At 35.0% G+C, this 27,721-nt stretch overlaps 1 protein-coding gene across 5 annotated transcripts; it reads left to right on the top strand.

Moving 5' to 3' along the window:
- LOC123683304 (glutamyl aminopeptidase) lies at positions 1–26,583 on the top strand. Of its 5 annotated transcripts, XM_045622274.1 has the most exons (17): positions 122–138; positions 501–608; positions 7,088–7,452; positions 19,740–19,884; positions 20,407–20,668; positions 20,822–20,992; positions 21,348–21,445; positions 21,503–21,637; positions 22,409–22,707; positions 22,973–23,058; positions 23,677–23,996; positions 25,233–25,312; positions 25,374–25,513; positions 25,635–25,764; positions 26,007–26,120; positions 26,181–26,289; positions 26,394–26,583. In XM_045622274.1, exons 2-17 carry the CDS (start codon positions 507–509, stop codon positions 26,538–26,540), a joined length of 2,703 nt encoding a protein of 900 aa, XP_045478230.1. In that variant the 5' UTR covers positions 122–138; positions 501–506; the 3' UTR covers positions 26,541–26,583. The 5 variants fall into 5 exon arrangements, with proteins under 5 accessions (XP_045478239.1, XP_045478230.1, XP_045478214.1 ...); XM_045622283.1 differs by lacking the exon at positions 501–608 and having other exon boundaries at positions 1–138; XM_045622258.1 differs by lacking the exons at positions 122–138; positions 501–608 and adding an exon at positions 5,598–6,002.
- The last annotated feature ends 1,138 nt before the right edge of the window (positions 26,584–27,721 follow it).

The raw sequence follows: 27,721 nt of genomic DNA, 5'->3' as shown, positions 1-27,721 counted from the left end.
AGGGGTTATGTTGTTATGACGCTTTGTGTCAGTTTCAGCTGATTCTGACGAAAGTAAATACCCTTATCAAAATTTTCAGTAAATATCTGTTTGGGGGACCTTCAGTTTGAAGTTTTCAGCTACGAATTAAAAAAACGGGTATGTAATAATTTATGCTTTTGTTACGTTTTTATATTGAAATTTGACATCATAAATATATGATATAAATTTTTATATATTCATTTTATAAGATACATTCAATGAATGAAAACAATAATTTTATAGTTATCTAAATTTATTCAACATTACGTACAGTTTGTATACACTAGGATTTAGAAGATCGATATCATTTAAAAAAAATTGATAACGGTAATACTCCACAAGATAGCGAAATATTTTTTTAAATTTACTCTGATTAACAATTCCTTTTGATTATTGAATTTAATTCAGTCTCGATATTACCTGAGACCAAATTTATGATTTCATACGTAAGGTTCTTTCAAAATTTTGTTTTTTTTCAGAGTTTAATGAGGTTTGATTTGAGATTGATTCCTTCACTTCTTAGAACTGTAGCTCCAGTTCTCAGAAAAAGAAATTTTTGTAAATTCTTCAGAAGATATGATCTTCATGTAAGTTTGTTTGATATTGTGATCTATTTCAGATTTTTGTGAATTAAAATTTGATTTTTTCTAATCTAATTCATATTATTTGCGATCCTTCCATATATATTCGCGGGAAGTTATAAAATTGGAGCTTTATTTGTTTCATCGAAAATCTCGAATCCTTTTCATTCAATGAAAAAATTAGGTATGTAACTCATGGTAGGTAAATTAAATTTTGCGCATCCACCATAAATAAGGATTTTGTGATGGATTTGTTCGAATATTATAAACTAAAAAACCTTCAAAATCCACTAATGATCAGTTCAAACTCTAACTTATTTCTGTTTTTGGTGAAAAAATATTCTATGACGCATTATCAAACAGTTGAAGTCGAGTGCGAAAACTATTTTTTCGGCAACCGTCCGGGAAGTGCTCACTTCCTGGACGCTTTTTCTCTGAGAAAGTAGCATTTCCCGGCCTAGTCCGGAAAGTACGTACTTCCCGGACTAGGCCGGAAAAGAATCATAGAATCCATAGCAACCGCGATAACTCGCTTACGCTCGTCCTGGAATTTTGTCTATTCGTCCAAAAAAACCCTATTTTCCGGACTTGTTACGTAAATTACTATTTTCTTAAATTTCCTTTTTCATTTGCCTAGCTGGGAAATCTGCTAGAGTTTTATTCATGATTTTTTTCCAAGTGTTTGAATATTTCAAAATTTTATGAGGATAGTATAGGTGGTATAGCATAAATTTTTTTGAGTTTGATAAATGCTTATTTACCTGGAGTCCTTCATATACCTACATTTTGGGTAACCGCTCTTCAATATATGGTTTTCTTAGGACTTGGGAAATGAAATTTTCAAAGTAGATTTTTTGTATCTGAATTGATCTGACTAATTATAAGCTTGCAAAACTAAATTATCATGGTCATATATATATATATTTCCATAGCAACCAACCATTCCAACAATTGCGATTTCTATCAAATTTTGTTTTAATTTATGACTACAGGAAAAATAAAAAGATTGTTGGAATTGTGATAATTTGCGAATACAATATTCTTCATATATCATTAAATTAAATTAAACAATCGAAGAATAAATTATATGTTTAACTCGGCAGCAAAATAGATTGAGTGCCTTGGATCGCTACGCTCGTCTATGAACTATCAGCCGCGGCAGTCAATCTACTATTTTGCTGCCTAGTAAAACACATAACTATTCTCTGAGAATTCCAAAACGATATTCAAAATTTTATGGATTCACGAGGAGTAACAAATGTGACAGTTGGTCCAGAATTTGCACTTTCTGAAAGTCTTGAGTCTACTTATACCCTTTTTTACAATGAAGGTTGACAACTTGTTTTATTGCGGACATTCTGATTTATTATCTGAAGGCTTCTAAATTTGTTTATTGAACTGAAGGTTGTTGCCCGAAATTGTCTGGTGTCAAGAACAGTTAGAAGAATTTTAACATAACGGAAATAAAACTAAGTCGGTATCAGCGCCCTCTGTCGTCTAAGCCTTGAACTTCACGATCTCGGTTATTGATAATTGGTTTCGCTTTTAACAGTTTCGATTCACAACGAATCTGCATATTTATTCCTTTTGGTGTCGTCGAAGATATTCAGACCATATAATTTATAACAGTTCCAAGAAAACTTAAACAAAAAACGTCTAAATCGATCATTAGCGCTTCTATAACGGCCGAGGTCGCAAAAAGATAGAAACGTCTCAAAGTAGGCCCTAAGCGGAGAAAGGCCAACTTTGATCTAAATGAGCGGTATCAAATCAGAAGCGTTCCATTCAGTCGATTATCCTTATTATATAAATGCGAAAATGGTAAAACTGAGCATTTCCTGTATCTGCTTTCCAATGTATCGATCTAATGGAGAAAGTAAGGTGGAGGAAGGTAAGTATAATACGTTAATACGTGCATAACTTCAACTTTGTGATCATCCTGGAAACTTGTTATACAGGGTGTTCTGATTTGTTTCCGACAAACTGAAATGGGTGATAGATCACATCATTTCAAGCAAAAAAGTTCCTATGAACATGGGTCCGGAAATGCTTCGTTTCCGAGATACAGGGTGTTAAAGCTGAAAAAATAATTCGCGTTTTCTTTAATATGTTTCAACTGCTTCGAAATCCTTTCATGACATTATTCCTATTCAAATATTAAATTTTAATTCATTTTGAAAATTTCTAAGGCGAAATGCATTCGGATTTTCTATTGCTCACTAATAAGTAGAAGTAGTATGCTATGTAATTGTTGCTTTTAAGTGTTCTGAATATTCTGTTTCCTGAAATATTGCGTTGTTGTGATGCTTTACAAATACTGAATTTTTATTTTCTTCGAAGGTCTGTAAAATCCTATTTCTCTGTAGATGATTTCTTCTTTGTATGCTTCGTTCGGGCCTTTGGTAACCAATACCATTTTCCTGTATTTGTTGATAAGCTATTAACTTAGTTAACTATAATTATAATTAATGACATCTGAACCTAACACACTTTAAATCTGTCATTGTGTATAGCCATTTTAAATCTATTGCCGCAACAATTGTTGAATGTAAAACAATCAATCATTCGAAGATGTCATTTGTGCTTTCAACAGAACGGTGGACATTTCGAACACCTTCTTTAAAAATTATTATGTTATTTTGTTTTGTTCTAAATTTACTTCTGAAAAATATTTAATTTAAAATTATTACAAATTTGTTTCTACATGTTTTAGCGATTACAAAAATATGGATTTGGCTTTAAATGCGTTTTTCTCTGAAACGGTTGCCCCTAGCAACTTAAATGAGGTATACCTTTTTTAACTATAAAAGTTAGGGGAATCGATTTTTTAGTCCAGAATGACGTACAGGGTAGCACAGAAAAGTTGCAACGGTTTAAAGGGGACGAAATGATTGCCAGTGGCGCCCTCTAGAAAATACAACCAAATCGACCACAAATTTGAATTTCTCACCTCAAAAAACCCTATGTACCAACTTTCATGCAATTATTTGGAATCAGTCGAAAGATATTTAAGAAAACGCGAATTATTTTTTCAACTTTAACACCCTGTATCTCGGAAACGAAGCATTTCCGGATCCATGTTCATAGGAACTTTTTTGCTTAAAATGATGTGATCTATCACCCGTTTCAGTTTGTCGGAAACAAATCAGAACACCCTGTATATACATAATTGCTTAGGTACAACTATACAGGGTTTTCCTAAATTGGAGGTATAAAGGAAACTGAGAGATTTCTTGAATAACTTCAAGAAAAAAGTAATATAAACATTGACCTGCTAAAGCTCTATTTTCGCGATATAGGGTGTTTCTTGTAGTCCATTTTTTTGGTGATGTTTTTATCAGTTTATCGAATCTTTATCAATCTTCGCTACAGATTGGGTAGATAGGTACCAAAACTCATAATCAATTTATTCATCACTGGTTTATTACTGGATCTTTATAATGATTGTTTCCCCTGAAAATATCAGATAATACATGTGAAAAAATCAACTTTTTGCAGTTTTTGTATCGACTGCAAAGACGAAGAGTTTTGGAGAACACTGTATATCATAAACCGATTGTTTCTACGTGGAACTCATTCTAAGGATCTCGGTGACTTATTCACAAAATTTCAGCTTCCTAAAATAAGAAAAGCCTATTTTGCGCCTTTCTTATAGGATCCAGGTTTTTATTTTTTTTTAAAGTCTTTAAGATCTCCGGAAGTATCAGAAATAGGGAAAGTGAAGTACTAGAAAAAATACTCAGATGCGATAGAGAAGCGAAAAAAGTTAAAATAACTAGAGTGCTTCATTTGACCCAACGAAGTTTGTAGATAATATTTTTTCATATAAGCGGCAACGCCACAACACTGAAAATATTTTAGAACGATATATCAAAAGAGTACTGCGTAAATCCAAGTTCTCAGAACAATCCTATTATTCGTCCACTGCAAACTTCTAATAGGCCATCCTCCGTGGAACACCCTGTATAGAGTTCTGTTATTTCCAAGGACGCAATCGGTGCGGAAGTCAGAAGCTTCTGATTTCTCGTCAGTGTCCACCTGATTCTGTTTTCCTATTTTCAACGGTTTTTATTTTCTTTATTTGATCCAGAGAAAAAAAATGAATATTTTTAAGTTTGTACACTTGCTCATGTTGAGAATTGCGAGAGTGCTTTTTTCATTTTTCCTTGAATATGTTCAAGATCAAGTCTTCTGAAGCGTAAAAAGTTGTCCGTTGAATCTGCGAGAGAACATTTCTGTTTTGAAACAAATTTTTGTATAAAGATTTGAAAAAGAAATCATTTTAATTCACCTACTTTACCAATTCCCTACATGTCAAAAGGGTTATGGATACAGAACATCAAATAGTTCAAATGATACAGAAATGACGAAGAGCATACATCAATGAACATTTCATTATTTTCAGTACCTACTTACATAACTTTTATTACATTACAATTTTTGGGATATATCTTTTTTTTAATCGATGTTTCAACTATATTTTCACAGATATGTTGAAAAATATCGATACCGATAAAACAAGAAGTTTATGTTACATCCCAACATTTCTCACTTAGATACGCATAAACCAATTTGCAACAAGTTTGTAAATTTGAAAAAATACAATGTTATGATTGGGAACTAGTTCTCGAATGTGATACAAAGCTAGAATTATTAAAAAATTAATCCCACTAGTGTTTATTATTTTTCTATATTCATTCTAGATGGAAAATTAATTGTGGAATTTTACTCTCAATATTCTCGGAGCTATTGATTCTTGAACGCTTGATTTAGAACAAATAATTCTGTATTCCCACATTCAAACCTTGTTTATGTTTTTAGGGTTCAAAATATCTCTTAAGTTGAAGGAAATAAAGAATTTTGTCTAAAATTCTAAATGTTTCTGTCACCGCTTATAGTTCTGAGAACAGTCCCCACTACTTATCAATCTTCACTCCATCTGTTGTCTTTCGAAAAAAAAAATCACGCTATCAGTTTCTTACATATTTTTCCGTCTATTATTCTGAGTTTGTGTACCGTCCGATTTGTCTCTACTTGAGTACACACTCTTTTTATTCTATCGACTTGAATCTTCATTTCTCACGTCTCATTGTGTTATTATTTTCATTCTGTTTGTGTCCAGTAATAGTAGAAATATAGAACATATATTGAAGTTGTGTTCGTGAAATTGAACGTCTGAAAATGGGTTTGTTTGATTGGGTGAAAACGAATAAATGGCTGGTATTTTTTTTCTCACTATCCATTATATTTATCTTGTGGACTGCCGCCTTGCAGATACTGTTTTGGTATGCCCAAGACGATTTGAATGAGCTGAGGACAAAATATGATATAGAACTCCTGAAACAAACTGATACTGAATCTACTACTGCAAAAAAATGGCCTTATTTTTATTATGACAAAGTGAGTGGATCAAACTAATGATAGAGGTTGATTATTATTATTATTTCCCACTAATGACTCAACGGACGTTATTCTGAAAGAAATTTGGCTTTCGTCTCGTTGGGATAACTGATTTTGAAAATATGAATTTAATTTTACTTGATTCTCATAATTACATAAGCATTTTCAACAAGTTCAAATAATGTTTATTTATTTTTTTAATTCGAATTTCGAATCATCCAACTTTTGATTTTTGAAATTCCAATATTTCATATCAAAATTGCTTATTTTCACCTTCTATTGAATGCTTCTGTGAACTAATTGAAATCCCACCCCATTCTATGATCCGCTAACGACGACATAATGTCTGTCAAACTGATTTCAACCTATGTTAAGAATTAAATGACAATTATTTGACTATTTGAAAAATAGTCTACTTTTGAAAAATATTTATTGAAAATGTAAAATCTGTTATTTATGTAGTAGAACGTGTAAATAGAATAACCGTCATTTTGATTCAATTCTGTGGTTTCTGGATTTGTCATAATTTCCGAAAAACGTCGTATTTTCTCTATAGTTTAGTTATTTTTAATTTTCAATATTTTTTTCATGGAACTTTCCTATATTTTGATAGTTATTCTGTTAATTGGGACCGAAAAAAATACCAATGGGTGTGACTTTATGTTTCCCTATCCTTTGTTCTTTCTTCAGCCCTCCACAGTAAGTTATTTTCGTAACACTATTAGCTCTAATTTGCACATTCGAATTCAATTCGAAAGAATTGAAATTCCTCTATACCCATACCAAATTTGATCTAAATTGGACAAGTAAAACGTTAAATGATTCAAAAGGGTATCATATAAAACTATAAAATCAATCCATTAGAAATTAAATTCTATGGTTTTGACGATACAACCCCTTTGAAATTTGTCATGTACATTCGAGTGGGTATTTTACATATTCTAACCGAATCACATGTGTTCAGGGAACGAATATTCAAAAATGAATTCTAGCCACTCGATACCAATCATCAACCTAATCTAAAATGAAACGCAACACTCGGCATTCCTCAAGGCTCCGTTCTATGACCGTTCCTATTCTTCCAGACATCACGCGGCATGTCTATGCACCGCCTTATCGACCAGATCACACCGGAGAAGTACGACCTCTATCTCTACCCAAACCTGAAGAATGGCACCTTCGAAGGAAAGGTTAACATTACGCTCCAGCTTCAAGACATCACAACGATCACCATGCACAACAAGAACCTGACCATCAAAAGCGCAAAGTGCGATCAGTCTCCTTTGGATTTCTACACGTTTCCCCACGATGAGCTTATGGTCATCCAGAAGGAAGACCAGACAGCCTTCAACAATGGTTCTACCATTTTGGAGTTGGAATTTGAGGGCGTCATGAAGAACAAGCTGGTGGGTTTGTACCAGAGCACCTATACGGGAAAGAAAGGATTGAGGTGAGTGTTTTGGCTGTTCTGTGTTCTTTGAGGCGTTTGCTCAGCTTTGATATCATTTGGTGTGCTTGTGGAAGCAAGAGAAAGCTTTGGTTCCTCTTAAATTATAAAGCGGACAATAATTATTTGTTTTACTAGGCAGCAAAGTAGTAGATTGACTGCCGCGGCTGATAGTTCATTGATCATAGGAATTCTGCTAAGGCAGTCAATCTACTTTGCTGCCGACTTGGACATATGATTTTTCCACAACTTCTATGAAAAGTAGCGTATTCTTCATAGCTTACCCGATTTCAAAACTATGTATTGCTCACACTATGGGAAATATTATTTCTCACGACACTTTGCCCACACCTCGCTTGGTAGACCAATGAAATTGGGCTTTCGAGTCGTTTCTATGGAAACGCAATAAATTAGCACATACTGTCAAAGAAGGCCATTTTGATTTGAATCAAGTACATTACTTGAATTATTGAAATTTGTGCAGTTGTAGGAAAAGTATAGTGTGCAACAAGTGTCGAAAATAGATCGCGTACAAAAGTCTAACCCGCTAAAAGTAAATCAAATTCATTCAAACAACTCCAAGTGATTTCGCCTTCAAACAGTATTGCTATGCCGTTAGAGTAGGTAGAAATTTGCAAGAAAATTGCACTGGCGACATGTTAACACAACTCGTTTCGTAATACCGTGATTGCCATTGGAGTTACATATTATAGCGACATAATTAATTGTAGTTGTTTACTATGCATGGGTGTAGGTATGTCGGTGAAAGCAAAACTAGTTGTAAATAGTATCGATGTGTGTTTTTATTCGGTTGGTAGTTACATGCCGACCAGCGGAAGTCCGAAGTTTTTTGAATAATTGGTACTACTATCGAACACTTCAAGCAATATCACAATTCAATAAATATTTTATATTTAATTCCAATAAAGGATTTTCCAATAAGAGGTTTCATTTCGAATAGCCCGTTATATGGAAAGCTGTCACCTTTCAAGATGTCATATTTTGACAGTTGACAAGAAAAAACTACAAATTACTAAAAATGGAACGATACACGCTTCAACAACGCATTGAAATTCTTAAAATCACTACAAAAACAGTGAAAAATTAGTAGTTTCTGTTGGCAAAACTGAAGCACTTTTGGGTCGTCGTGAAGTACCTTCTCGGCTAGTAATAGTGAATCTGGTGGAAAATTTGAGCTGTTGGGACAAGTAAGTGATGTGAAGATTCAAAAACTTGTGCATCGTTCAACAACAACTGAGAATATTGTTGCTGTAGCCTGTAAACCCAGGTTTGTGGATTCCTCGTCGATATTAGGAATTTGGCATTCTACAAAATAAATTACACCGTATTTTGTATGAAGATTTAGATTTTAGGGCTTTTAATGTTGAGTAAACAAAGGAACTCAAGCTGGTCGATCACCAGCAACGTCGTATCTTCACTGGTTGGGTCTATAAAATGCATCAAAATGAAAAATTTTCTTCAGTGGCGAGGCCCATTTTCACTGTAGATGCTATGTTAATAAGCAGAATTTTCGCCTTAGAGGCTCGGAAAATCCAAGAATGGTTGTTGAAAAGCCTCTCCACCCTCGACGTGTCACTATTTGGTACAGTTTTCGGGCTGGTGGTTTGATTGGACCTTACTTATTCGAAAATGAGGTTGGTGCAACTGTTACGGTGAATGGATTGCGCTACCGATCTATGATAAATGATTTTTATGGGCGGAATTAAAAGATATTGATGTAAACGACGTTTATTTTCAAAATGATGGCACTACGTGCCACACAAGCAACGAAAAATCGTGACATTCCAATAAAAGTTTTCTGGCATTGTTTTTTCTTAAAGAAGTGGTCACAATTGGCCAGCGATATTTTGTGATTTAACACCTTCAGATTTTTTTCTTTTGAGGTCACTTGAAAGATGAGATCTATGCCAATGCTCCACAATCGATTAAATACCTAAAAATGGTTTAGCGAGCCTTTATCGAGCCAAGTTACGAGGTGCGCCCTCTGACAGGGGTTTGGTGTTTCGTCCCGAGACCGCTGGTGGATTCATCAGTTGGGCTATCCAGCGATCTCTGCCCAAGACACACACTCTCACACCATCGTGGTGAGGTGACCCCATTGCAACGCTATGACCCCTATAAATCCGCCGGGGCCAAAGTATGTGTGCCGCGAAAACCCATAACGCCATCTGTGAGTCACTACATTGGAATTCTCGAAATGATCTAGTGTATAAAGCCGCAAATGTGCGAATTGATCATGAAAAGGATATGAAGCTGCAATCGTAGCCGTGATGGCCATTTGGCGGATATAATTTTCGATCGTAATGGTATACCTTCCTTTTCACAATGAAATAAACATACATTAATTTTTCTTGAAATATATTTATTATTATTATTATTTTTTTTTTAATGTCAATATGAAATCTTTTATTTGATAATCTTCAATAAACCAATGACAATTTATTGAGTACTTCTTTTGAACTATCTCAGGGTGGACGGAGTGATGTAATGCTCTAAGGTGCTTATTGAAACGTTGTCACTTGTCAGTTTACGATAGTCAATAATTTACCGGTTACAGGGTAATAGTCACTTTCATTAAGGTAAAAATTTTACTGAATTCTCACTTCAATCAAGTAAGTTGTTGAACAGAAAAAGTACAGAAATATGCAATAAAACTTATACAGTTCAAAGTGTTTTTTATGTCAACAATATTTTATAGTTAATCTGCAGTTATTTTTTTGGTCTCTCGAAAGTAAAGTGTCTTCAGATGTGTGTGTGTAGGTGACATTTCAACGACAAATATACATAAGGAAGCAACAAGAGTCTAGCTTGTTCCATATTGTAAAGGGTGTTTTTTTAGAGCTATAGAACTTTAAATTACGATAAAACAACGATGGATTATTCGATTGACATGAATTTTATTTATCCGCAAGATAATCTTGTGGCATTACATTTTAAATATGATTTCTGGCATATGACCGGCACGGCTGGCTCGCATGTAGTCCAATCTGGACGTCCAATTTCGATGACTTTTTCCAACATTTGTGGCCGTATATCGGCAATAACACGGCGAATGTTGTCTTCCAAATGGTCAAGGTTTTGTGGCTTATCCGCATAGACCAATGACTTTACGTAGCCCCACAGAAAGTAGTCTAGCGGTGTTAAATCACAAGATCTTGGAGGCCAATTCACAGGTCCAAAACGTGAAATTAGGCTGTTACCAAACGTGTCTTTCAATAAATCGATTGTGGCACGAGCTGTGTGACATGTTGCGCCCATTGGTCTTGTTGGAACCACAGCTGCTGGACATCATGGTTGTTCAATTCAGGAATGAAAAAGTTAGTAATCAAGGCTCTATACCGATCACCATTGACTGTAACGTTCTGGCCATCATCGTTTTTGAAGAAGTACGGACCCATGATTCCACCAGCCCATAAACCGCACCAAACAGTCAGTTTTTCTGGATGTACCGGTGTTTCGACGTACACTTGAGGATTAGCTTCACTCCAAATGCGGCAGTTTTGTTTGTTGACGTAGCCATTCAACCAGAAGTGCGCTTCATCGCTGAACAAAATAAAATGGACGTAGAGCGCGATACGTATTCCGCACAGAACCATTATTTTCGAAATGAAATTGCACTATTTGCAAGCGTTGTTCAGGTGTGAGTCTATTCATGATGAATTGCCAAACCAAACTGAGAATAAATCACTTGGCAGCTGTTAAATCGGTCACTATCTTGAACAGAAATGCCAACTTAAAGTTATATACCTCGAAAAAAAAAACACCAGTTATATCCGTAAATTAAAAAAAAATAGTTGCTCTTTGTCGAGTCGTTCTTCAGAAGACAGCTTGTTCTCATATCCCCCAAAGTTACGCCAATGCCCGCCGCTTATTAAAAGTCAGCACTTGCCTATTATAAAATAGTAAACACACAGATACACACACATCACGTTCTCGTACAATATCCCTACCATAACGGGCGTCCGATGTCAATCCAGAAGACATATCGCAAGTTTAACAGTACACGCCAATACCGCGTCTGGCCTAGATCGACAGGCACCGTTAGAACCGCGTTACGGAACCTGCTATGCGCACCTAGACCGTCCCGAGATGATAGCGTCTGAAGAAAAACCCCACAGACGGAAGAAGAGCTGTGGATGCTGCGTGCCATGCCTCTGCGGATGCTGCGTCTTGCAGACCATCCTCTGCGTCGTCCTCTTCGTGTCCCTGATGCTCCTGGCTAACTTCATCCTGATGAACCAGCTGAGGAAGGAGCCCTGGAAGAGCCAGAAGATCTACCGCTACCCTAGGCTGGCCGAGACCACCTTTCCTGTTCACTATGACCTCTTCATCCAACCCTACCTCGGTAATGGTACCTACCAAGGGCTTGTGAATATCACCCTTGAGATTAAGGTGGTCCACCAAGAGATCATCTTGCATAGCAAGAACCTAGACATTAAAGAAGTGCGTCTTGTGGAGGATTCTAACAGGACAGTGATCGGAGTTAACAGTGTTAAGACCTGGCCTGACGATGAGGTCGTTGTGTTGAATCTAACGCAGAAGATAGTGCCTAGTTTGTACCATCTGACGATGACCTTCGGTGGTGAGATGAGGGAGAAACTCAAGGGGTTGTATCAGAGTCAATATTTGAGGGAAGATAATGAGACTAGGTAAATTGGTGTTTTTTTTTGGTATGGGGTTATGCAAGGGTACGTTCTTGGGTCGATTATCTTCTCGAAGTGAGGGATTTGTTTGAGTTTTTTAGTAACAGAGGTCTATATTAGGCCTTTGTTATTTATAAGATCCAAGCAGCAGGTTTTATATGATTGAAATGGGTAGGGATTATAATATTCATGATTTAGCAAGCTTAGAATCATGGAATCAAACTCAACTTCGCTTAATTACAGAGTTTATCTGTGTAATGAATAGAATTTAAAAAATCCCGTTGTCTGAACATCGATTCTTGTTAGTTGGCTAAATAGATTTTTTCCTCTGTAACTAAAAAGCAACATTTGTATAATATTTCATGGTAACATTTGAGAGAACGTTCCGACTGGAGTATTTTGAGACCTTGATTTTGTATAATGTTGAAAAGTATTATTTGCAATTTTTTTAATGGCATCATTGCAGGATGAATTATTGAGATAATATGAGATAAATAGAAAATTTTTCCTGTTTGATGGAGTTAAACAATGAAATCCAATGAAGGTTTGTCGAATTGGCTACAGAATTCTCAAAGAGTTATCTCTATCATCATTGAGTCATTGGTGATAATGAAATCAATTGAATTATTGAAATTAAACACCTTCATGAGGAATAATCTTGAAAGTTCATTCATGTGAAGGTAAGAGCTTTTGCGCTCTTATACATATTCATATTTTTTCTCGATAATTCGCTTTCGAATACAACTTTGGAATCAAAACTTCCTTGTCCAAGACATGCCATAAAAACATATACAGACGTGACACAATAGCATTTGTCACTTTTCTGGAACAATTTTCTTAAGGAAACGTGTCACTGTCTCTTTTTGAAAAATATTTATGCTAATTGAAGAATCCACATTTTATTATCACTGAATAATTTTTTAAGTTCTCTTTGTTTGAGGAATTTAAAATATCTTTCAAATTAATGAATGAAAGTGACAAATGAGAATCTTTATTTGTGAAATTTCGTGTTGATATTTCAACCAAAAAATATTCAAGGAAATCAAAAAGTAGGTAAAATAAAGAAAACAATTTTGAGATGTATGCAAAATTTCTTGTTAATAGAACTGCCTGAACAGAATCACAGAAAATATATATATAGAAAGAAAGAGAATATCGAAAAAAAAGCTGCAAAACGTAAACTGTGAAAACATTGGACAGTGGTGAGAATATTCTCGCATTTCCAGTAATAAACTAGAATTTTGAGTTTGAAACATATGGAATTTAGTCAGGACGAATGAAATTTCGAACTGTGATTGTTGCCAGAAATTGCATACGTGAAAACAGGGGACGAGAAGATGATAACCTTTCTGTTCTTCCCCCGTTTTCACTTATGCAAAAAACATTCACGATAATGCAAATCGCGAGTCATAAAAATTCTTGGATGGTAATTGTTGAAACAAAAATCGTTTAGGAGAAAGCAGATGACTGCAATAAAATTCAACAATTGGTTATTTGATTACATTATAATTATACGTTAGTGAAAACAATTACGATTAAAGTCGATTTGGTAATCGGCAATTTCCTCGATATGTTTGTAATATGGAAAATTGATGGTTTCTCTTTCTGGGAAGAACAGAACTTGTTGCAGCTGTAGTTGCTGACTGTTATACCTGAATACCTGCTAATCTTTCAGAGCATTTATTTCTTAGGAACTGAAGAACGACTAAGTTGGCACCATTTTTATCTATACTAACGTGGAGTTTGAGCTTCACCATTCATTTGCTTCGATTGTTTACAGCGCTCCATTTTGTAAGTTCATCTAGTTTGATCAGCGATTCTCGCAACAAATAAAAATAAAGAACAAAGAGTATGTCTTGAATTTTTCATTACGTGTGGGGAAGTGCTGAAAATGTTACATAACGCCTACGTTCAACTGAGTTTATTGAAAATAAGTACCTACTTTTATCTATGACTGGTATTAATTGTGCTTATAGACTACTCAGTATATTTTTTCCTATATATACAGACTGCTTCTAGATCTCAAGATATGATGATTCTGCCCAACCTCCCTTAAAAAAAATTTGCTAATTTCTGAGTTACTGTATTGTTGAATATTAATTTTGATTGTAGTAATCATCCTCCATGTTTTACAATTTTTATTTGAAATGAGAAATAACTTGAAATATTCTATTATAAAAGTGGAAAGAACGAAACAGTGTAAAATTTGTAGTATTTTTGATAGATATAATAGCATTGAGAAACCTTCACTAGATTTTATTGTTTGACCACTTGAATTGAAAGAAAATAAAACATCTCAACTTATCGGATTATAATTAATGCTGCAATAATACCACAGCAAATAAATGAAATGAAAATAATACCTATTCAACATTATATGAAATCAAGGTCTCGAAATACTTCAAACGTAACATTATCTCGAATGTAGTGGAATGTCCACAAAAAATTATACAGATACTGTTTTAAGGGACAGACGTCAAAACGAAAAAGTAATGGACAGTTTTTTTCAGGAAATTTATGAAATGGAAAAAATTAAGAGAGAGCTCTTACGCGAAGTCAGGAGCTTTCGAGCACTTGTTGGAGACCACATAACTGTATATAGATGTAATACGAGATCTCCGAGGTTGCAATTCGCGCACGAATGAACGGGCGCTCAGAAGATCCTGACTCCACGTTTTTGCTTTTTCAATTTCTATTATTTTTCTGATAATCTGCTTGATATTCATAGGATTCGGTCCTTACTTGATAGAAATTCATTATAAATAGAATAAAACACAATAATTTACACAATTATAATTTAACAAATACATATTTGTGGAACTTTCCCACTTTATTTTATTTTATTGATATTCAACTTGAATTTTTGATGGTTCTGATGATATTATTATGAAACTTTGTACAAAGCTTGGGATTGCTATACAGGGTGTTTCCTAATCACGGTCCAATTCGTAAGGTCGCGGTCGTTTTCAAAAGTTTCTATGAACATAATATGTACGAAGTTGCTTCGTTTCTGAGATACAAGAAGGCGTTAAAAAAAAGGTATTTATGAAACATCATAAATATTCTTAAACCGATTCGCTAATTTATTTTGAAGTTAAAAGTGTCTATTTTTACTTTCGGTTTTTATTTTATGTTGTTTAAAATGGGTTGAAGTGAAATCAAAAGGTTGAATTTTTAGTTTCTTGATAATAAAGAAATAAAAACCAAAGGAATCAGTGGCGTATTTTTTTTTCCAATATTGTTGGCTGTTATGCTCACTGAGCCAATAATTTCAATCTAGTTAGGGATAAATCGGTTCAAAAATGTTTAGGATTTTTCAGTAAGCAAATTTTGTCCCTCCATGCACTATCAAATTTGACATGAAGTGCTCGGAAATGAAAACATATCAGTGTTACGATATTTCACTCAATTCGTGAGTTTCTCCTCAAAGAACGCACTTCTTATGTCCTATAGTGAATCAACGTTTAATATTAACCCAAAATATATTGAAATAAATACCTAAATATATCTAAAATTCAGAAAAAAACTTCAAGCGCGCTAAACGACGTGAAACAACCGATGACACTAGGAGAGCAAAATTTGCCAAACCTTGGATTTCAGAAGGTAGATACCTAAAATAATAAATATTCTGCCCATTATAAATTCGACAATTAGGAAAAATATCGGATTCCAAATATTCAAATTTGCTTATTTAATCTGGAATCAACCAAATAAATATATTTTATTCAATATAATATACATTCATAACGATCTAGTAAAATTGTGGATTTGAAAATATATCACAATCCGACAACGTAATTTTATCTTGTTGGGGACATGTAAAAATTGTAAGAATGATAGAGCGATCTGTTCGGTAAACTACCGCTCAAAAATTCTATTCGAACGCTAATAACTAATAAGGTTTCTAATGACTCATATCTGGTATGTTGGTTATCTTTAAATCAACGCGGAATTACTATAATTGGTTTATACCTGAAAAACCATCCTAGCTACCGGTTATTATCAACAATGTGCGATTCAATTCAATTCAAATCAAGTCGCCAAGTAAGAAAAATATTTCTCCAGCGTCAGGTGCAAACCTTTCGATCAAGGTCGCCGATGCTAATTGATTTATATTGTCGATAAACGCAGCCTAACAGAGGATCGATAGAAACAATCACATTGTCGTTATTTGCCTCCGATATAGACTGATATAGAAAGTTAATCGAAAAAATTGAACAAGAACGAATTGAAACCTCATAAGAAGGTCAATTGTTATTTATTATTGCTGAGGATGACGATTCTCAATACCATTAATAGGTCTTGTCAGTTTACAATCACGGCAAGAATATAAATTAACGTTACTGAGAACCGTGATTTAAGGTTTTTATGTATACTTACTTTCACGTCGACTTTTTTTGAAATGGGAATTCTATTAAGTTTAAGCCGTAACTTAATTGAAGGGAAATTCCAAGATGGGAACTTTTGCGCATTAGTTGATTCTACATGAGAAATATTTAACAAATTCAACAAACTATTAAATTGAATGCTTGTTTGTTCATTTTTATGTAATTTTTTCCCAGAATTTCGCATGAAATGCAAACCTTTATTTTATTACCAAGTAGAGCTCAACCTAAAACGTAATTTTCTTTCTCGGTTGCCGCTATTCTAATATTATGAGGAGCTAATTTTTGTGTGTACGATGGCTGTAACTGCAAAATTATTGAACGGATTTGACCCATGAGTAACTTCATCAGCACAATCTCGTGTTGAAAAAATACTTTCGACTAGGGATTCATCAGCCATGTAGCTTGACATTTTAACCAACTAAAGGGTGTTTTTTTTTAGAGCTATAGAACTTTAAATTGCAATAAAACAACGATGGATTAATCGATTGACATGAATTTTATTTATCCGCAAGATAATCTTGAGGCATTACATTTTAAATATGATTTCCGCCACGGCTGGCTCGGATGTAGTCCAATCTGGACGTCCAATTTTCGATGACGTTTTCCAACATTTGTGGCCGCATATCGGCAATAACACGGCGAATTTTGTCTTCCAAATGGTCAAGGGTTTGTGGCTTATCCGCATAGACCAATGACTTTACATAGCCCCACAGAAAGTAGTTTAGCGGTGTTAAATCACAAGATCTTGGAGGCCAATTCACAGGTCCAAAACGTGAAAGTAGGAGGTCACCAAACGTGTCTTTCAATAAATCGATTGTGGCACGAGCTGTGTGACATGTTGCGCCGTCTTGTTGGAACCACAGCTCCTGGACATCATGGTTGTTCAATTAATGAATGTAAAAGTTAGTAATCATGGCTCTATACCGATCACCATTGACTGTAACGTTCTGGCCATCATCGTTTTTGAAGAAAAATTCATTAATACTTAGGTTTTTTTTTCCATTAATTTTGAATTTTTCATTAAAAATTAACTTTATTAATAACTAAGGACCAATGATTCCACCAGCTCATAAAGCGCACCAAACAATCAGTTTTTCTAGATTTAACGGTGTTTCGAAATACACTTGAGGATAAGCTTCACTCCAAATGCGGCAGTTTTGTTTGTTGACGTAGCCATTCAACCAGAAGTGCGCTTCATCGCTAAATACAATTCGCTCATGAAAATCGGTAACAACGGCAATCTCATTTTGGGCCATTCGACGAATCTACGCCTTACTTGATGATCGTTTGTCTATTCATGATGAATTGCCAAACCAAACTGAGAATAAATAACTTGACAGCTGTTAAATCGGTCGCCATCTTGAACAGTAATGCCAACTTAAAGTTATATACCGAGAAAAAAAACACCCGTTACTTGCCTCGAAAATCAAGCTCGTGAAAATTTATATACTTGAGCTTGGCTTGATTTTAGATATTCATTGCTTGACTTGATATCAAGCTACTTGATATTACTTGAGCTTGATATGCACGCGTCGCACGGAACTCTCATCCGCGCTTAGACTAAATAAGGGGATTTCTCGAGCGCCGAGGGACTGAAGCATTCACTAGTGAGACATTAGTAGTTTTCTCACATTGCTATGAAATCTATTGATCGATTTTGGTAGTTTCAGAAATATCAAACTTGGCCAAAATGGCCAAGGATTTTTTATCAACGCCAGCATCTTCAGCTCCTGTTGAAAAACAATTTTCCAGAGCTGTTCTTACAGTTACAAAAACCCGCAATATGTTAGACGACAAATCTATAAGATGCCCCATGTGTCTTAGATCCGGGGTGGAAAATTATGAAATCAAACTAAGCCTGAAGGTTTCGCAATATTAAGAAACTTTATTTTCCAATTTTTTTTTGTACTGATTTATAGTGATTCAAGTCATGTTTTTATTTCAAAGAAGAATAATATACAATAAATTTAATAAATTAAAGTGTTTTTTGCAAGGTTCCTTCACATTTCATCATTTTTTTATTGAAAATGACTCTACGCAATAAAACTGCAAAAAATCAAGTAGCTTGATAGGATTCAAGTACTTGATAAATAAAAACTTGACTTGAGATTGAAAAGCTACTACTTGACATGAGCTTGACTTGAAATTAAGTCAAGACATTTTACAAATATAATAAAAATTAACATTAAATCTATATTGTTGAAATAAAGAAGGCAAAAGAGTAAGCTTCCTCCATACTTTCTCTTAAGGTTACTGAAGATAATTTGAATTAATTTCAGAAATTGTTGAATATGAATGAAAAATTACTATTAATTGAGGAAGTATCTAATAGAGTTTTCAATTGAAAAAAAGTTTTATAATTATGTTTTTCCGTTATTTACGAAAATGTTTTGTCGAGAAAACGGAGCATGAAGTGTTGATTGGAGTAAAATATTCTGAAAGATCGATTTGGTTGATAACCCACCATAAGAAGGGAAATTCACTACTTATGTAATAATACGTAAATAATTGGTTCATATTGAATCATTGTGGAAATTGGAAACACTTAATATTCTTGTGAAATATCACAGTTCTGCACAGCGTAAAATAGAAATATTATAATATTAGATATTTTAATTATTTTTTTTTAACTCACAGAATACCGCAACTTATTTGAAAAATTTTTAAGTGTAATCAGTATACAACTCTTCTGGGTTTGAACGACTGAATCCGAGGTTATATATCCAAAACTCAAAAGAATGATCAAAATAACCAAAACTACGTATGCTTGGACTCGCAAATTGAAATCCATTACATTTTTCCAATATTTAAGGTTTACCAGAAGTAATCATACAATTTGAAATAATAATGTTATAATGGCAAAATTGTGTGGTATTTTTTTGATGCTTCTTATGTCATTTGTATTCAGTAGGTTATGCCATTCAATCATGGAAAGATACACGCTCCAACAACTTTTGGAAATTGTTTGATCAAAATTAGTGCTCATTTTTGAGTACTGACAAAATTTTATGAAAAATTCATGAAAATTCCGAAAATAATATACAATGTTGCGATTATAACTATTTAAAATTATATATTATTAAATGGAAAACTCTTTAGTAATCGAATTTATACCAGAATAAATTTGATTTTATTTTGAAGCCACGGTCGACAAAATTTCTCATGAATGAAAGTACTAAATCGTTGAACCTTGACGTGAAATGTTGTTCCCTTCTTCTATATTTCTTCCTTTTTCCAGAACGATCGCAACTTCGAAATTTGAACCCACCTACGCAAGAGAAGCCTTTCCATGTTTCGATGAACCTGGTTTGAAAGCGACGTTCAAAGTTCACATATGGAAACCAAACGATTCAGACTATATAGCCTTGAGCAACTATCCAGTGGTAAAGTATATTTTTCTTATTGACTATTTCAACTAGAAACTGAGTAAAAACTACTTAATTCTTTCTGAAAATAGTTCAAGTCTTCTCTGGTTGCATTCTTCTGTATAGGCTCCAATTTATTTGGTTTTTATAGATGTGAAGTAAACTATGTGACGTTAAAAATGCAACACCAAGAAGGTTTGGTCATGAGTCTTGGATCCAATCGATTCAGTATCTCGATATCAACTTAGGGTAGATTTATATTGCATGAAGCAGGCAACATTTCTTTTAATGTTGATGTATAAAAGGCAGATTCAGTATTACCTCTGTAGAAGGTATATTTCCTGTTCCTGTCATAACCAAACTGGCAAACCGTTGAATTACCTCTAAATATTTTAATTTTTAGAAGTTGCAGCGATGTATTCTTCAAGAACCATTCCCAAGCAAAGTAGAGTTTGGCAGTTTGAATATCAATAGTAATTAGGCAGTTGGACTCTCTTCTAGACTTCTTTGTCAACACCTAAATGATCCTTCTTGTTTCAGGAAAGCGAAGAAGACCTAAACGGCGGAAAACTTGTCCACTTCAAAGAAACTGTAAAGATGTCCACATATCTCGTATGTTTCATCGTTTGCGACTTCAACTACACGGAAACCTTCTTCGAGAACAATGGTACCAACGTACCTTTCAGGGTATATGCAACGCCCCAACAGCTGGAGAAGACAACTTACGCTGGTGAAGTGGGAAAGAAGACTATTGAGTTCTACATCAAATATTTCGATATACCTTACCCTCTACCCAAGTTAGGTGAGGAGAAATCAAGAGATATTAAAAGTTCTTTGTTAAATTCTGAGTCCTTCAGAAATTAAAAGTTACTGCTTGTTACAATAGTGACAGTAATAACTTCAGAAGATTACTATGCTCTCCGTGAAAAGGCAGATTTGACTTGATTTTTTTTAGACATGATTGCCATTCCCGACTTCAGTTCTGGTGCCATGGAGCATTGGGGATTGGTCACCTACAGAGAAACAGCTCTCTTGTACACTCCCAAAGATCATTCCTCGGAGAATAAGCAGAGAGTGTTGGTTGTGGTTGCACATGAACTGGCCCACAGTTGGTTCGGTAATTTAGGTGAGTTCAGAAAAACATAATTCTACCAATAAGAAACTTCACTCAATAAGTTTTGGCCTAACCTGTAAAAACACATTTTTTCTTAAAAATTTCACTTTATTCGATAACCGTTACCTTCAAGAGAAATACATCTATTCCAACGCTTCTATAACTTTTCAATACTTCTTCTGTCTTTGAATTCGAAATAAGTAGTTGAAAATAACTAAGACAAAATGAGAGCATATAATATTGAATATCTTCATGGGAAAATAATAAAAAAGAAATAATGAATACCCAATAAATAAAAAATAACGAATATAAAACTAATAGCTTAGAATTGCTATTCATAAGTTAATTGCCTTCTGTTTTCCTTTAGTCACCATGGCCTGGTGGGACAATCTCTGGTTAAACGAAGGCTTCGCCTCCTACATAGAATACAAGGGTGGACATGCAGCAGAACCAACCTTTGGACTGGTAAAACACAATTGACGATTCATATTCAACTTGTCCTAATTTTCTATACTCTTTCAGTTGGATCAATTCTTAGTTAGAGAACTGCATCCGGTTCTGGACCTTGACGCGAAGATCAGCTCCCATCCCGTTATCCAGAACGTTGGCACCCCTGATCAGATAACAGAAGTTTTCGACACCATTTCGTACAATAAGGTAATGACAAGACAACATTAGATATTTTATCCTTTATTCGCAAGATCGTTTTCATCGAATCTTTGCGCGTTTTTACCAGTCTTTTTTTAATTGACGTAGTTAAAGTCAAGTTTCATCGACTTAAACCAAGAGATTGACGATTTCGTTTCCAAATCTGAAATCTTGTTAGTTCATAATAGTAAAATTGTTGAGCTCTTGAACCATCTGAATACCATTTTGACGTTTCTGGAAGAAAGCTCTTAGGAAGGTAGTGAAGTTTAGTGAAAATTCACTGCCTGACTGGCACATAGTGCAGGACAGCATAATAGATCTTTGTGTTGTCAAAGTGTTTGCGAAGCTAGCATGGCCTTATCGTCCCTCCTATAATATAATCAGATCTATGATCTAGAGAGTTTGTGCTTCCAACAAGATGGTGCTACAGCACGTACACCCCTCGTCTTCTTACTCTGATAAGGCTCTGCTAAAGTCTAGGTGAAAATGAAAGTACACTACGAGAATGATAGAAATGCCAGAAATGAAGATTTGGAGAGTTAGAGGATATAGTGTCCTCTTATTTTTAATTGGACTACTATTTGTAGAAGGGAAGATTAAAAAGCATTATCGCTCTTAGTTTTACTATTGGCATTTCATATGCATTTCTTTTTAACACATAGCTTTCAAATCTTAAAATACCGACTTGCCAACACTTTATCTGTTGGGTGTAAATGTAATAAATCTTATTTCTTCATTTCAATCTTTTTTTCTTTGATTTGAGTTAAATTTCTTTTGCAGGGCGCCTGCGTGCTGCGAATGTTGGAACAAACAGTCGGCGAGGAGAAGTTTAGGAAGGGGGTTACCAACTACCTGAAGAGATACGAATACTCCAACGCCGTTACCAAATACTTGTGGCGCGAGATACAGAAAGTTGTCGGGGAGTCTATAGATGTTCGTGACTTTATGGATACCTTCACGATGCAGATGGGCTACCCGATACTTAACGTGACGGTTGAAGGGGACAAGTTAGTACTGGACCAAACCAGGTTCTTGATCAACCCAGCTGACGCAGACAAGCAGAAACCTTCGCCATTGAAGTGAGTTGATCTCAAATTACTTAATTTTGATTCGGTTATTCTGTTATATTGTTATTCTGCTATTGCTATTTTTTTTTCTGCTTTTTTTTTATTCTGTTATTCCGTTATGAAGATATTATCAACTTAGAACATGATATTACTCCGCATGAATTGCAATAATTTTGATGTATGCTTCACAGCTAAATCTTTTATTATGTCATTCTTTTATTCAGTTATTCTGGATTGAACACAGTGTAGTATTCTAAGTGATGTTTGTTTTTTGCAGCTACACATGGACTGTACCAGTTACGTATATTACCGATAAAGGAAAATCAGAAGGAATCGTTTGGTTCAATCATACCAGCAAAAATGGTGAGTGGCTTAGTTTATAAATTGGCTCAAAGAAGAGATCTTTATGTGCTTAAACTATAGTTTTTTGAATGGTGAATAACAAATGCCCATATAGCGGGCTATTAAAAATTAAACTTCTTACTGGAAAACCCTTAATTCAAACTAAAACGCCCTGTATCTGAAAACGAAGCAAGATACCTGTGATATGTTTTCTGATATCTCAGTATATAAAATAGGGAAAGCACTACGTGGAGTCAGAAACTTTAAGCTCTTGTTTATTCATACGCCAATTGAACCCTTGGAGACCGAATATTTCAATATACAGTTATGCGTTTGTTGGGCATGACAGGAGCTCAAAAACTCCCGAATTCACTTAATTTTAATTGGCTTTCAAGTTATCTTGAGGTTAAAACAATGCCCGTACAGGTTGATGATTATCTGTCAGATGAACATGAACTGAATCTTGGAGTTCCTCAAGGTTCTGTTCTTGGACCGCTTCAGTTCATATAATTGATTTTCCTGTTAATTTGAGGGAAATGATGGTTGATTGCTGCTCGTGTCTTCGATGGCCTGCAGGACTAGAGTACCCTAGAAACATAAAAAAATTGTTAAGTCAAACTTTAAGACGCGTTGTTCCAGTGACAATCGAGAGGCCGAAAGACGCAAAATGGATCAAATTCAATCCGGACCAAGCGGGATACTACAGAGTAAACTACCCGAACGCGATGTGGAAAGAACTGGGTCAACACATGTTGGAACTGCCGGTCTCCGACCGAACTCATCTTCTAGAAGAAGCCTTCAGTATAGCCAGATCTGGTCAGTTGAGCTACGAGATCCCGTTGGAACTCACCAAATACCTCAAAGACGAGACTAACTATACGCCCTGGGAGGTAGCTTCGTCTAAGCTACTTGAGCTTCTGAAGCTGTTAAAGGCTTCGAGGAAAGAGCAGGAGTTCAAGGTGAGTCGTTGATTTCGATTGATATATACAGGGCGACACCTAAAGTATATTTAACCATCGATTCCTCTCATAAAATAGCCGAATCTGGAAAGAAATGTTTTGTTTGATGGAAGGAATCTATAATTATTAATTTAATCTACAACTTCAAGTCTACCCTGTAAAAGACCCATAACTTATAGGTTATGAAGGGTGTTTTTTTTAGAGCTATAGAACTTTAAATTGCAATAAAACAACGATGTATTATTCGATTGACATGAATTTTGTTTATCCGCAAGATAATCTTGTGGCATTACATTTTAAATATGATTTCTGGCATATGACCGCCACGGCTAGCTCGGATGTAGTCCAATCTGGTAGTCCAATTTTCGATTACTTTTTCCAACATTTGTAGTCGTATATCGGCAATAACACGGCGAATGTTGTCTTCCAAATGGTCAAGGGTTTGTGGCTTATCTACTTTACATAGACCCACATAAAGTGGTCTAGCGGTGTTAAATCACAAGATCTTGGAGGCCAATTCACTGGTCCAAAACGTGAAATTAGGCGGTCACCAAAGGTGTCTTTCAATAAATCGATTGTGGCACGAGCTGTGTGACATGTTGCGCCGTCTTGTTGGAACCACAGCTCCTGGACATCATGGTTGTTCAATTCAGGAATGAAAAAGTTAGTAATCATGGCTCTATACCGATCACCATTGACTGTAACGTTCTGGCCATCATCGTTTTTGAAGAAGTACGGACCAATGATTCCACCAGCTCATAAAGCGCACCAAACAGTCAACTTTTCTGGATGTAACGGTGTTTCGACATACACTTGAGGATTAGCTTCACTCCAAATGCGGCAGTTTTGATTTTTGACGTAGCCATTCAACCAGAAGTGCGCTTCATCGCTAATGGACGTAGTGCGCGATACGTATTCCGCACAGAACCATTATTTTCGAAATAAAATTGCACTATTTGCAAGCGTTGTTCAAGCGTGAGTCTATTCATGATGAACTGCCAAACCAAACTGAGAATAAATCACTTGACAGCTGTTAGATCGGTCGCCATCTTGAACAGTAATGCCAACTTAAAGTTATATACCTCGAAAAAAAAAACACCCGTTAGTAGCTACGGGTGATACTAGATGTTAAAATGAGAAGAATTGTTAATTAAATGTGTTGGCAAATGTCATTCATAAAAACATGGTGTTTTAGTGATTTCATAAGATTATTGACTTTTCTATTTCTTTCCAAAGCATTACGTCATCAAGATCCTCAACCCAATCTACAAGAATCTGTCTTGGATAATAGGCAAAGATGACTCCCACCTCAAAAAGTGAGTTGTAACCCCACCACCCAAAAACCTTCCACTTTATCTCTAACGTATTTTTGAACAGGTTGACGCGCGTTTTGGTGTTGAAACTTGCCTGTGAAATCGAATACGACGCAGCTCTGAAAGATGCCGCCAATCAATTGGACATCTGGTTCACCACAAGGACAGCCTCACCAGATTTAAGAGAAATCATCTATAAATATGGTGAGTTTTCTTTCACAATTAATTTATAAATTGAACTTCTGATATTACCTTCTTACTTTTTAATTCAGCGCATCGAGCAACTTATGGATTAGATTTAGCTAAGGCCACTTCTCTGTTGCAGGTATGAAGAATGCTGACCTTGACAAGTGGGAGAAGTTGTTCAAGCTATTCGAAGAGGAGTCTGATGCCAATGAGAAGTTGAAGCTTTTAAGGGGGTTGACAGCTGTGAATAACCCAACACTTTTATATAGGTAAAGTTCTTCAATGAGGACTTCAGAGCGTACTTAAGAATGCGAGAAAAATTATTAGTCTTCAAGTTAATATGAACAAAGTTTCAGATCAAAACAACAAGAATATTCTCTTTTTGTATTTATTATCCCTAAATTTTTGCCATCAAACAAGCATTGACTGGTTTTTTACTGAAAAATTTTAGTCAGTTCAATTTTCTTGTAATTTTTGAGAATCGCGATTCTTCACAATTTATGTTTTGCAGATTACTTGACCTTGCCAAAGATGAAACTTACATCCGCTCTCAAGATTATATCAATTTCATCATCATGATGTCTAGAAATCCTATTGGACTTCCTATAGTATGGGATTATGTCAGGTATGGATTCTTTATTTCTTTATTTATTATATGTGTTTTAACTGAACTTTTATTTTTCAGGGAAAACTGGGATGTTCTTATCAAACGGTTCACGCTGAACAGCAGATATTTGGGAGAGATGATTCCAGCCATCACCTCCAGTTTTTCAACCAATATCAAGCTAGCAGAGGTAGGTGTTTAGCTTCTCATTACATATTTACTATTGAGAGTTAATCAAAGTGGTGGAAGCAGACTTTGTTTGATGAAATATTGAGGATAACTTTTTCTTTCCAGCTGAATGACTTTATTGCTGCACATCCCGAAGGTGGTGCAGGTACAGCAGCTAGAGAAAGAGCTATAGAGAATATCAAGAATAACATTCTGTGGTTATCAAAGTACAAAGACACTGTTGAAAAATGGATATCTGTCAATAGTTCCTAGAAAATTGTGTATATATTTGTAAAATAAATGTTTCTACTTTTTATTTTAGCTGGTTTATTTCTATCATTTAACCAATCCAATAGTTATAGGGTTGAAAGAAAAATTGAGCGGCCGACAGATTAATATCTCAACTTATTGATCTCCATCAGTATATGAATAATTGCTAAAATTATATTATGATGATAATAATGAAAGTGATGAGATTGTCAATATCTGAATTGAAAAAAATTTCGATTCTTATTTAAAACGGAGGGTGATTTTTTATGGAAATTCTGTGTGTGAATCGAGATATAAGAAAGGAAAAAGTTGTAAAGTTCCAAGTAGTATGTGAGGGAAATAAAAAATATGCCATAGTCATTCAAATTTACTGTATCATCTTTAAAAAAGTGCCCTTTCCGAAATAAAACATTTAAGCTATTCCTAAATTGTATAGCAATTTAACTATTTTTTTAAACTTAAATTTTAGTTTCTACAGGTAATTTGAACCAAATATGAATGAAACCCATAATACATTATTTGCCCAGCAGTGTTCTTCCGTTTTTACATTTTGAGTTCAGTTTAGTACTAAATTAAACTAGTTTCAGTTGATCTCAGTTTTTTTTTTGTTCCTTGCTTTTTGATGCTGCTATAAGGCCTAGAGTGCGATAACATTATCGTTAACTGAGTGAATTCGACAGAGGTTACATTATTTGATTAAACCACTATTAAGTGTAAGTGGTTTTTCATTAACAGAAATTGCTTCGTCTTAACCGTAGGTATTATTATTATTTTACTGAATTGGGGTAGCCTGCCGGGAACTGCGACCAACTTGATTTTTGTTCTTAACCCTACCTATACATACAAACCCAAGAAGGCCTTAGATGCTGTTAATGAAACCGACGACATCCTTGTTAGCCTTGGCTATTACTTCGTGAGTATCCAGAACTGACTTTTCCATGTGAGTGGTTCTGGGGCCGGTAAGCTCCGGGCATTTGCACACTATGTGTTCTGATGTTTCTACCTACTTTCCACAGAGTCTGCAGATCTCATCTGCTGACTTACATATTCAAAAGGTATTTGCACCGACAGTGTCCTATCAGCAGTTACACGAAGCTCAGCTCGTGGTAGCTTCAGAAGCTTCCTGGTATAGGTCGGTGAAACCACCACAAATTTCTTTGCCTGAGCATTCCACTAGAGGGTTT

The sequence above is a fragment of the Harmonia axyridis genome, chromosome 1 (assembly GCF_914767665.1).
Source record: "Harmonia axyridis chromosome 1, icHarAxyr1.1, whole genome shotgun sequence".
Taxonomy (NCBI): domain Eukaryota; kingdom Metazoa; phylum Arthropoda; class Insecta; order Coleoptera; family Coccinellidae; genus Harmonia; species Harmonia axyridis.
The sequence above is the reverse complement of the archived record's forward strand: the minus strand, read 5'-3'. Positions and strand labels throughout refer to the sequence as shown.

Excerpts from the sequence above, each read along its gene's own strand:
- LOC123683304 (XM_045622258.1), top strand. The coding sequence starts at position 5,784 with ATGGGTTTGTTTGATTGGGTGAAAACGAATAAATGGCTGGTATTTTTT. Across the intron at positions 19,885-20,406 it reads CCTTGAGCAACTATCCAGTG|GAAAGCGAAGAAGACCTAAA; the intron begins GTAAAGTATATT and ends TTCTTGTTTCAG. Across the intron at positions 21,446-21,502 it reads CAGAACCAACCTTTGGACTG|TTGGATCAATTCTTAGTTAG; the intron begins GTAAAACACAAT and ends ATACTCTTTCAG.